This window comes from Rhinatrema bivittatum, chromosome 6 (genome assembly GCF_901001135.1).
Source record: "Rhinatrema bivittatum chromosome 6, aRhiBiv1.1, whole genome shotgun sequence".
Classification (NCBI taxonomy): Eukaryota; Metazoa; Chordata; class Amphibia; order Gymnophiona; family Rhinatrematidae; genus Rhinatrema; species Rhinatrema bivittatum.
In genome coordinates this window covers 54,160,705-54,172,898 of record NC_042620.1, presented here as the reverse complement: position 1 = coordinate 54,172,898, position 12,194 = coordinate 54,160,705, and the positions used below count along the sequence as shown (strand labels likewise).

The following is a 12,194-nucleotide window of genomic DNA, read 5'->3' as shown; positions in this document are numbered from 1 at the left end:
ATGGTGCATTTAGGAAGAAGGGCTATGAGACATGCCCTTATATGTACACATTCATGCATAAAAGCCTCGTGTAAAGGGGCAGGGTTTAACGCACCTAAAATTTACATGTGCATTTTTATAAAATAGCACGATTTTACATGCTAGCTGTATACGTGGATTTATGCTTTTGTGTAACAGATGTATTGAAACCTATCTAGCATGGTGGTGATTTTTCAGTAAAACTGTTAAAACAAAGAACAATTTTAGATTCACCATTTACACGCTATTGAACTGACAGGATTAAATTGTGAATCAGATTTGTCCTCCTTTTCATGACAGTTTTTGTAATATTTGTTATTTTTTTTCTAGTTTGCACATTTAAATCAAGTTGATATGGATGACATCACCCTAGATTATTTTAAATCATCAGTCTGTTTGCATACAAGACGGACTCGTTTGTTACACTACAAGATGACGTCATTAAATTTGGAGCATCAGTTAAGTTGGATTGATTAATTTTCCCCTGATGCAGATGTGAATATGATGTCAGGAATTTGGAGTTTATATTATGATATGTACAAAAACTGAAACTTTTTTTTTTTGCAGTGTAAAAACCATTTTCCTGAAGGGGAAATGATAGAGAAGACCGACTGTAGCTGCTTAAGCCATAAATATTAACCACCTTGCTTATTATTACATTTTAGGCATCATAATTATAGGATAATAAGGAGATGTATTCATGTATTTTAGTTCTTCCTCATTAGTTTGTTTGTATTAGACATCAGATTTTCTGTAAAGAGATTATATCTTGGATAATTTCAAAAATGAAAATAAAGAATTAAAAAAAAATATATATTAACCACCTTGCTGATATCCCTTTAATATTGAAGTTTATGTAATCGGTGGTGTGGATTAAGAAGGGTATATTTTTTAAGCTCTGTTGTAATAGTGGTGGTAATTTTATAACAGGCTGCATACATTTGTGAGCTGTTAGCGTCCAGCTAAGTGATTTGCTGAAAAAAGCTGATTGGTATTTTTCTGGCCAGACTTAGGCCTGGATTTATCAAAATGCACTAAATACTGCATGTGATAGGAAAAGGGGGGTGTTTTATGGTAATAGGCAGTTTATGGTAATACCTATGTGAAGCACAAATTGTGATAATTGCAAGAATTGTATTATCCTACATACAACCACTGGGGGGGACAATGTTTAGTGAGAGAGAGGGAGAGGGAGAGAGAGAGACTAGCCGCAATGCCCTCATACTAGATAGGTATTATATCTCTATGGGAGGCCCACCTAGTAACTCGAGGTGAGGTTTAGGTATTAGTGTAGAGGTTAGGGGCCACTTTGACATTCAAAGTGAGACGCACGAAGAGAACAGTGCTCTCTTGTGAAGATTTGATGACCTTCGGAGTGAGGAAACGCACCCAAAGATGAGATTTGTGCAAAGTTCTCTCAACCTAACTTGATGGACTCTCTACCTGGGTAGCATCAAGCTAGGTTGAGAGAACACTGCACAAATCTCAGCTTTGGGTGAGTTTCCTCACTCCGAAGGTCATGAAATCTTCACAAGAGTGCACTGTTCCGTTCATACGTCTCACTTTGAATGTCAAAGTGGGCCCTAACCCCTACACTAATACCTGAACCTCACCTCCAGTTTTTAGGTGGGCCTCCCATAGAGATATAAATACCTGTCTAGTGTGAGGACATTATGTCTAGTCTAATCTCTCTCTCTCTCTCTCTCTCTCTCTGGTTGTAGGAGGGCCATGATGGCTGGTTCTCCAGGAGCTTAAAACATTGCAATGTGTGATAAAGCTGTATCACATGGCTTTATGCAAATGAAAAAGGTGTGGTTAAAATTCACATTAAAGCCATGTGATACAGCTTAGCAAAACTCATTTGCTTCGCACGTGTTAAAGGTGTTTTTTGCATGTGAAAATTCCATATAGCACTTTGATAAATGACCCCCTTTCTTAGTTAACTTTACCTAGTTAAATTTAGCCAATTAGTGTTAGTTATCTATGCTCACCAGTTTAAATTTAACCATGCCCTTGGAACACTTCCATCATGGCCTCTTTTTATCCAGCTAAAATTTTGTCCAGGTAATGAGTGGATGAGATAAAATTTAGTCAGGGAGCACAGAGAATCTTCAAATTTCAGGTATAGTGCAGGTAACTTTAAAGGCTACCAAGACAAAACCTTTGAATATTGACCTCAGTGGATTATACTCTACATCACTTCATTTTGGTATTCACCATTATACAGAAAAACAGCAAGAGCAGAGAGGTCTGGATTTCCTTCCTATGTGCACAAACATTCTCCAAAACAGTGGTGTAGCCAGAACTGATGTTTTGGGAGGGCCTGAGGTTAACATGGGTGGGCACTAGGAATACAGGTATGAGCCGCACTAGTTATAATTTTATCAGCAATCCCCCACCCCCACCAGCAGTCTCTCTCTATTTTTCAATATCCTTCCTTCCATGATGAGAGCAAGAGTGACACATACAGTGGTGGGAAGAAGGGCACTGAGAGAGGCAACTGGGGACAAGGTGAGGCATGAGGAGGAGACTCATAACCCATAACCCACCCTGTCCCGTGTTGTTTCTCAATCTCTCAACCCCCTTGTCCCCAGTAATCTGTCTCTCTCTCTCTCTAGTTTCAGTCCCCAGCTCCTGTCCCCTGCCATCTCAGACTGGAGCCTTGCCCCCTGAAATTCAGAAAGATGCTCAAAACATGGCTCTTCCACCAGGCCTTCCCAGACTAACCGTTCCCCCCTCCCGCCCCTTGCCCCCACCCACCCCCCTGCCCCCCTTGCCCCCATCCACCCCTTGCTCCCCCCTCTTTGTAATTTTTTGTAATTATGTAATTATGTTCACTCTCTTGACTACGAGCAATGTTTTTAAATATGTTCATCCCCTTATCCCCCTTCCCCTTGCTTGACTTTTCAGGCTCTCTAGAGCCCCTTCTCTCTTTTCACATATCATCTCCCAGTTCTCCCCTCCCCGGTTCCATGTAATTTCAACCTTTCGTTACAATGTAAACCGATATGATGTGTATTTTAATGTCGGTATAAAAAAGATGTTATATAAATAAATAAATACATCTCTCTCTGATCTCCTACCCTGTCCCCAGTAGCCTTTTAGACTCCCTCTCAAATCATCACAATCCTACCTTGTCCCCAGCAATCACTCTTAACAAACAATCTCCCTGCCTCTTTCTTAACCAGTCATGCTACCCAGTTCTCCCAGAGGCATTGCTAGGTAGTTAAAAGACTTAGGGCTTAGACGAATAGGCACCTACCAAAATTGTGATAACAATGAATCCAATCATGATTCCCCTCTCCCAATAATCATCCTATAAGTACATCATTATGCTTTTAAATATAAATCTTTAAATGAATATTCAAATTCTGGAGTTGCTTCAGTAACAGGAACACAAACTACCTCCACTGCCAGGCACTCAACACAAATCCCTGCAAAAAAAAAAAAGTCACTCAGAAACTATGGATCAAATCTACTATATTATAACAATACTCACACATAAGGACCATTTTGTTTGACTCTGTCACTTATAAAGGGGAATATGAACCTCTGAAATTAATTTAAAATTACCTTTGAAAAGACAGCACTGCAAATATTGCAAAAGGTCCAGAATACAATATATCTCCTATTGAGAAAATAGAAAATGCTAGACTGCTACAGATCCCTACACAGGAACTGCATGCTAGCAGAATCCCTCACATTGGTCCCATGCAGAATAAGGTATCATAAATTAGAAACAGAAATATGTAGACCAAATCTCCAGGAGGGAAGAGTTAGCACATCCATTATAGTTGGTGATTTGATTAATAGGAAGGCTGATAGATAGGTGGCTGGTGGATGTGAGGATTTCTTGGCAACTTACCTGCCCGGTGTGAAGGAGGCGGACCTCACGGATCACAGAGATAGGATTTTAGATAGATAGTCCTGGGGTGGAGCCGGCTGCCTTGGTACATGTGAGTACCAACGACATAGGGAAATGAAGGAGGAAGGTTCTGGAAGCCAAATTTAGGGTTTTAGGTAGAAATTTGAAATCCAGAGCCTCCAGGGTAGCATTCTCAGAGGTGCTCCCCATTCCACATGCAGGAACCCCAGAGGCAGGCAGAGCCTCAGAGTCTCAATGCATGGATGAGGGTGCAGGGAAGAGAGTATTAGGTTTGTTAGGAATTGCATATCTTTTGGGGGAAGGGGGGCCTTTTCTGAAAGTATTAACTCCACTTTAACCAGAGTGGAACCAAGCTGCTGGCACTAACTTTTAAAAAGGAGATAGCACAGCTTTTAAACTAGATGATGGGGGAAAGCTGACTGTCGCTCAGAAGGGCATGGTTCGGAATGATGTATCTTTAGAGGATACTAAGAGAACCGTGAAAATAGGATATCCCAATAAAGAGGTTGCAATTAATGCCAAAGTGGACCAGGTGTCTTTAAGTAAAGAGCCGAAAGATTTAGAATTATCATTGTCAAGTGATGAGCAGGTTGTTAATTCAAACCAAAAACATACTTTGAAATATCTATATACAAATGCAAGAAGTCTAAAAAATAAGATGGGAGAGTTGGAGTGTATAGCACTGGATGAAAAGGTAGATATAACTGGGATCTCAAAGACCTGGCTGAAGGAGGATAACCAATGGGGCACTGTGATATCAGAGTACAAATTATATCAAAATGACAGGATGGATCAAAATGGTGGAGAAGTGACATTATATTTGAAAGAGGGCATTGAGTCAAACAAGATAAAAATTCTGGAGCAAACAAACCGCAATGTTGAATCTTTATGGGTAGAAATTCCAGGTGAAAAATGGAATAAAAGAGTAATGGGGGTGTATTACAATGCACCTGGTCAGAATGAACAAACAGACAATGAAATGCTAAAAGAAATTAGGAAAGCTAACAAAATCTGCAGTATAGTAATGATAGATGATTTCAATTACTTCAGTATGGACTGGATGAATGTTACATCAGTACATTCTAGACAGTTAAAGGTCCTAGATGAAATAAATGACTGCTTCATGGAGCAACTTGTACAAGAACCAAAAAGATGGGAAACTATTTTAGACCTGGTCCTTCCTGGAACACAGGATTTGGTGCGAGACATAAGTGTTGGATCCACTTGGCAATAGTGATCACAATATGACCAAATTTGACTTAATAACTGGAGGGAGGGCACTAAAAAAATCTACTGCAAAGGAATTTAAATTTCAAAAAGGTGACTATGATAAAATGAGGAAAATGCTTAGGAAAAAACTGAAAGGATCAACTGCAAAGATTAAGAGTTTATATCAGACATGGGCATTGTTTAAAAATACCATCTTGGAAACCCAGATCAGATGTATTCCATGCATTAGAAAAGGTGGAAGGAAGTCTAAATAACTACAAGCATTGTTAAAAGGTGAGGAAAGATAGATTACAATAGCTAAAAGAACATATTTCAAGTAATGGAAAAGAGATTTGAATGAAGAAAACAGGAAACAGCAAAAGCCCTGGAAAGTTAAATGAAAAGCATTGATAAGGAAGGCAAAGAGAGAATTAGAAAAGAATCTTGACATGGAAGCAAAAACTCATAATAAAATTTATTTCATAGACATTTGAGGAAAATTCCTGTGAGGAAGTCAGTTGGACTATTAGATGATCAAGGTGTAATAGGGGCACTTAGGGATAACAAAGCCATAGCCAAGAGACTAAATTCATTCTTTGCTTTGGTATTCACTGAGGAAGATATAAGAGATACCCATAATTTCTCAACACCATATAGGTGCTCACTGGAAAACTTACTGCTATTTTTAATCATTTTAATTTCTATTTTTTATTTTAATTTCACATTTATTTTACCAAAAGCTCTATTTCCATACACAGGTAAAGAATGTTGTTGGCTACAACTGCATAGACTGCTGTTACCTTAGAAAGGGAAAACCTCAGACAGCACCATACCAAGATCTTTTTTATTTTTATCTTACATAAGAACATAAGAAATTGCCATGCTGGGTCAGACCAAGGGTCCATCAAGCCCAGCATCCTGTATCCAACAGAGGCTAAACCAGGCCACAAGAACCTGGCAGTTATCCAAACACTAAGAAGATCCCATGCTACTGATGCAATTAATAGCAGTGGCTATTTCCTAAGTAAACTTGATTAATAGCAGTTAATGGACTGCTCTTCCAAGAACTTATCCAAACATTTTTTGAACCCAGCTACACTAACTGCACTAACCACATCCTTTGGCAACAAATTCCGGAGCTTTATTGTGCATTGAGTGAAAAAGAATTTTCTCCGATTAGTCTTAAATGTGCTACTTGCTAACTTCATGGAATGCCCCCTAGTCTTTCTGTTATTCTAAAGTGTAAATAACCGAGTCACATCTACTCATTCAAGACCTCTTGATACTGATTATGCCTCTTAATATGCCATCTTGATACTTAATATGTCTCTACTCTACTGCCATTACTGGTAAATAGTGGGTATTTAATAGAGAGATACCCATGCTAGCAATTATATCCAAAGGTAATGATTCAGAGGAAATGAAACAAATTTCAGTGAATTTTGAAGATGTACTAGGGTAAATTGACAACCTAAAGAGTAGCAAATCACATGGACCAGATGGTATAATCCAAGTGCGCTGAAAGAACTGATAAATTAAATTGTGGCCTGCTACTGGAAAATTGTAAACTATCATTAACTTTATCTATGGGATCTGAAGACTGGAAGGTTGCTAATGTAACACTAATTTTAAAGAAGGGATCAAGGGGTCATCCAGGAAACTACAAACCAGTGAGTCTGATGTCCATGCCAGGCAAAATGGTAGAAACTATCTTAAAGACCAAAACTGATGAACATATAGAAGGGAAGTCTTGCGTCACCAATCTGCTACATTTTTTTTGAGGGCATAAATAAACATAGATAATGGTGAGCCAATTGATATAGTATATCTGGATTTCCTGAAAGCATTTGACAACGTTTTGCATTAGAGACTTCTTAAGAAATTAAAACATCATGGGATGAGGGCAGTGTTCTATTGTAGATTGCCAACTGGTTAAAATATAGAAAACAGAGGATAGTGCTAAATGGTAGGGATGTGCATCGGGTGCCCGATCATTTGTGCTTTCGGGTTTGTGTGACCGCGGGAAAATCTCGTTTTCCCGCGGATCAGCATTTTTTTTTAGTAAAAAAACATTTTTCTGCTTAATGCGTGCTAAAGGGAGTTAGCGCGCACTAACCTGAAAAACGATTTTCATGAAAATTTGGGGGGGAAAGTGTTCATTTCATGTTTTGCTCGATATATAATGAATTAAGAAATATCGTATGATATTTCAATTCGTTATAAAAACAATTCACATCCCTTCTAAATGGTAAATTTTCCCAATGAAGAAAAGTGAATAGTGGCATGCCCCAGGAATCTGTTCTGGGACCACTGCTTTTCAACATATTTAAAAATGACCTGGAAATGGGAACAATGAGTAGGGATGTGAATCATTTTTTGACGATTTAAAATATCGTCCGATATATTTTAAATCGTCAAAAATCGTTAGGGCCACGATACAATACCAATTCCCCCGATTTATCGTCAAAAAATCGTAAATCGGGGGAAGGGGGAGGGTAGGAAAACCGGCACACTAAAACCCCCTAAAACCCACCCCCGACCCTTTAAATTAAATCCCCCACCCTCCCGAACCCCCCCCCCAAATGCTTTAAATTACCTGGGGATCCAGAGGAGGTCCGGAACGGCGGTGGTCCGGAACGGCCCCCTCAATTGAATCGTGTTGTCTTCAGCCGGCGCCATTTTTCAAAATGGCGGCGCAAAAATGGTGGCGGCCATAGACCAACACAATTCGACTGCAGGAGGTAGTTCCGGACCCCCGCTGGACTTTGGCAAGTCTTGTGGGGGTCAGGAGGCCCCCCCAAGCTGGCCAAAAGTTCCTGGGGGTCCAGCGGGGGTCCGGGAGCGATTTCCTGCCGCAAATCGTTTTCCATACGGAAAATGGCGCCGGCAGGAGATCGACTGCAGGAGGTCGTTCAGCGGGGGTTCTGGACCGCCGCTGAACGACCTCCTGCAGTTGATCTCCTGCCGGCGCCATTTTCCGTACGGAAAACGATTCGCGGCAGGAAATCGCTCCCGGACCCCCGCTGGACCCCCAGGAACTTTTGGCCAGCTTGGGGGGGCCTCCTGACCCCCACAAGACTTGCCAAAAGTCCAGCGGGGGTCCGGAACGACCTCCTGCAGTCGAATCGTGTTGGTCTATGGCCGCCGCCATTTTGCGCCGCCATTTTGGAAAATGGCACCGGCTGAAGACAACACAATTCAATTGCAGGAGGCTGTTCTGGACCGCCGCCGTTCCGGACCGTCGCTGGATCCCGAGGTAATTTAAAGCACAGATGCAGCTTTGATTGCCTTAAGAGAAGCGGGACACGGGAGTTGGATAAACCTGTCTTACACAAACATTGCAGTTAGCCACCTTTGGGCAAACTCAGCTGGAGCTAAGCTAATGAAATATATTAGGGAAAAAATTAAGTAGAGCAAGAAATAAGACCGCCGCCGTTCCGGACCGCCGCTGGATCCCCAGGTAATTTAAAGCATTTGGGGGGGGGGGGTTCGGGAGGGTGGGGGATTTAATTTAAAGGGTCGGGGGTGGGTTTTAGGGGGTTTTAGTGTGCCGGCTCACGATTTTAATGATTTTCACGATACTTTACACACCCAAACGGCAACAATACGATTCCCTCCCCCTCCCAGCCGAAATCGATCGTTAAGACGATCGAGGACATGATTCACATCTCTAACAATGAGTGAGGTGATCAAATTTGCTGATGACATAACATTATTCAAAGTTGTTAAATCACAAGAGGATTGTGAGAAATTAGAAGAGGACGTTGCAAAACTGGGAGACTGGGCATCCAAATGACAAAAGGAAATTTAGGGGTAGATTTTATAAATTTCCGCGCGCGCCTACTTTTGTTCGTGCTTAGTGAAGTAGGTCATGACCAGGTGTACCCGGTACTGTTCACAGGTAAAAATCATATATAGAGAGTCTACAATTACATTTGTGAGGTAGATTTCATAGATTATTGAGATGAGCATTCTTAGAATAGTGCTGTGTGCTGGTGTTCTTCTTCTGCCTATTCCTGTATATTTTCATTCTCATTCTCCAGTTTCTTTATAAAATGCTTGTTTAAAAAGCCATGTTTTTAAACTTTTCTTAAAGGTTTTGAGATCTCTTTGCAACCTGATCTCTAGGGGCATTGTGTTCCAAAGTTACAGAGAAGGGCAACTAAAATCATAAAGAGGATGGAACAATTCCCCTATGATGGAACAATTCCCCTATGAGGAAAGGCTAAAGAGGTTAGGACTCTCCAGCTTGAAGAAGAGATGGCTGAAGGGAGCTGTGTTAGAGTTCTATAAAATAATGAGTGGAATGGAATGAGTAAATGTTATTCAGTTGTTTATGCTTTCAAAAAGTAGAAAGACTAGGGGACACAGAATGAAGTTACTAGGTTATACATTTAAAACTAATAAGAGAACTTATCTTTTTAGTCAATGCGTAATTAAGCTCTCGAATTCATTGCTAAAGGATGTGGTGAAAGCTATTCGTGTAGCTACGCCTAAAAAAAGTTTGGACAAGTTCCTGGAGAAAAAGTCCATAAACCATTATTAAGGTAGAGGTGCAGATATCCAGTGCTTATTCTTGGGATAAGCAACTTGGAATATATCTATCCATTGCATCCTGCCATGAATTGGCCACTGTTGGAAACAGGACACTGGGCTTAATGGACTTTGGTCTGAACCAGTATGGCAAGTCTTATGTTCTTATGTTCTTACAGGAAATATTTGTGCCAATATAACACTATATAAAACCTATTTTCTCTAGTATTCATAAATGTATTAATGGTACTTTAATTTCAAATATACAAATAATATTTGTATGCTGTTTGTAAACCTAAATGCAATATAGCCTTAGATTATTTGTCCAAATAGATAAAAAGAAAATAGACTCCAAATTCTTTCATAGCAGCCTATGTACTCAGCATTTTTCCCATAGACACAAAATTGCAAAAGCTTTTAGCACATCAGCTTGTAGGCTGATTTTATTAGCCCATGGATCTTAATTGTAGTCGCTGGTAAAGGTGGCATCAACCATTTTAGGGGCTATTGCATTAAGTCATGCTGACCCTAGCATGGATTATAACCCATAGTTTAGTGTGTTTTTTTCTGTGCTAAAATAGCCCCAGTTCAAAGACGAACTAAAACCTGGGTTAAAACCCACGGTAGGATTAGCATGTCTGCATGTAAACTGAAGAATAATGAGCTTATTACCTCTATTACCTTGTAATGCAATGGTTCATGCTAAAGATGGGGCTGCTTTGCACCCAATGTTTTACTGAAAGAAGTTTAACTTCCTGTGGTATAAGATTGACACATTTGGGAAAGTCATGTCCTGCAGGATACAAAGACCAAAACAAGTGAAAACCCTTTACATTTTAAAGGGCTGCAATCAGCTGTCATGTGATTTTACAAGCAGGGCAGCAGTTGTGCTCCAATGACATTGCACATTTAACATTTAAAGACCATTTGCCAGAGCTGTTACTGAGCCATGATGTGGTCAGACCTGACTTGAGAGAGATCTTATTTTTCTTGATTGCCTTTAACCATTTTCCGGATCTTGCTCTATTAATTCCATGGGCTCAGTCATAGCCAAGTTCCTTCCACCATCAGCACTGCAGCCAAGAGGAAAATCCACAGGGATGCCATGGTCTACATTTTTTGCAGTGTTTTTCATTGCAGTAAGAACTCCCTATTTCTTTTCTGACAATGAGGATAATCTGCACAAATCAAGGACATGCGTAGCTAGTAATTAAAATCTGCACTAAAATTTGGTCCAATTCATTGGCCTCTTTGAACAGAAAGCTGAGTTACATAACCACAAACTTATTATGCAAGATGTTTGTATCAGCCCCATAATTATTCCTCTGAAAACTTTTCTAGAAGGAAAAAAAAGCATTTAAATTCTTCATATTGCTTAATCTTCCCCTGATACTTGTATTTATTTAGCTTATTGGAGTTGTAATATAAAAAAGTGTATCCTATCTATCACAAAACAGAAGAGAATATACAATATCTTGGAAATAGATTCTATGACATACAGTAGAGATACAATTAGTATAAATGCATATAGATAACAAAATGATTTTGTGAAAAGAAACTATATTGGATCTGTTCATTAAAAATATTTAAAAAATATAATAAACTAAATCTAGGAATTACTTTAAATATTATCAACAAGTGTAAATGAGTTAATAAGCAGTATCAACAATTATGTTATTATGCTTAGTATAAATTTGAGACTGCCATGGTACGATATTGAAAAAAAAAGAAAAAAAGAAGTCTTTGTAATATTTTGTTGGCTACTTGGTACACCTCACCTGATTTTTGAAATCCAACTTTGGACATGGTCGACCTCCATTGTATGGCTTTTCTTTCAGCCACTTGGATCTAATTTTCACTCCAGTTCCACAAGATGAGCTACAAGGGGACCAGCTGGACCAGTCACTTAATTTGCAATCAAATGGGCAAGGAACCACACAGAGTTTTTCAGTGTAACCTGCAATAAAAATAAAGAATTGCGTGTATTAGAATATAAGTAGCAATGAGCATGCTATAACATGCATGTCTCTATAGAAGCACCTAGTAGAAAACCTCCATTATTTTTAGGACTGAACATCTAATTCCCATCTTCATTGTCTAAAGGGAAAAAAAAACAGTCACAGGAATGGACAGATTAAAATTTAAAAAAAAGATATCCTACGTTTATTTTCTCTTAGAGGTCAATGTACTAAAATGTGTAAATGCTATAGCATGAATTAACATGCATTAAATGCTAAACTAGCTTGTAAAAGTTAAACATGAAATAAGAGACGGTAACTTTTAAACCAGCATGTGGGTACACATGTGCATACGTTCGTCGGCCTGCTCTCAGGGATGTAACCAAAGTTCAATCAAGTCTAGCATCCTGTTTCTGACCGTGACTATCACAAGTGCCCAGCAAGATCCCAAAGAACAGGTTCAATCTTTTGTGCTCATAACCAGGGATAAGCAGTACATGGCTAATAATGGTTTCTAGACTTTTTCTCCAGCGTCTTGTCTAAATCATTTTTAAGCCCAGCTATGCTAACTGCTTTTACCAGCGTTAGTT

The 12,194-nt window shown here is 39.4% G+C and overlaps 1 protein-coding gene across 1 annotated transcript in view; it reads right to left on the bottom strand.

Annotated features, from left to right (window-relative positions):
* The window catches only part of THSD7B (thrombospondin type 1 domain containing 7B), an 898,700-nt gene that overhangs the window by 310,606 nt on the left and 575,900 nt on the right, over positions 1-12,194 (bottom strand). Inside the window, exon 14 of the mRNA XM_029607893.1 lies at positions 11,425-11,603. Coding sequence (XP_029463753.1) covers positions 11,425-11,603 — 179 coding nt within the window. The remainder of the gene's footprint in view (positions 1-11,424; positions 11,604-12,194) is intronic.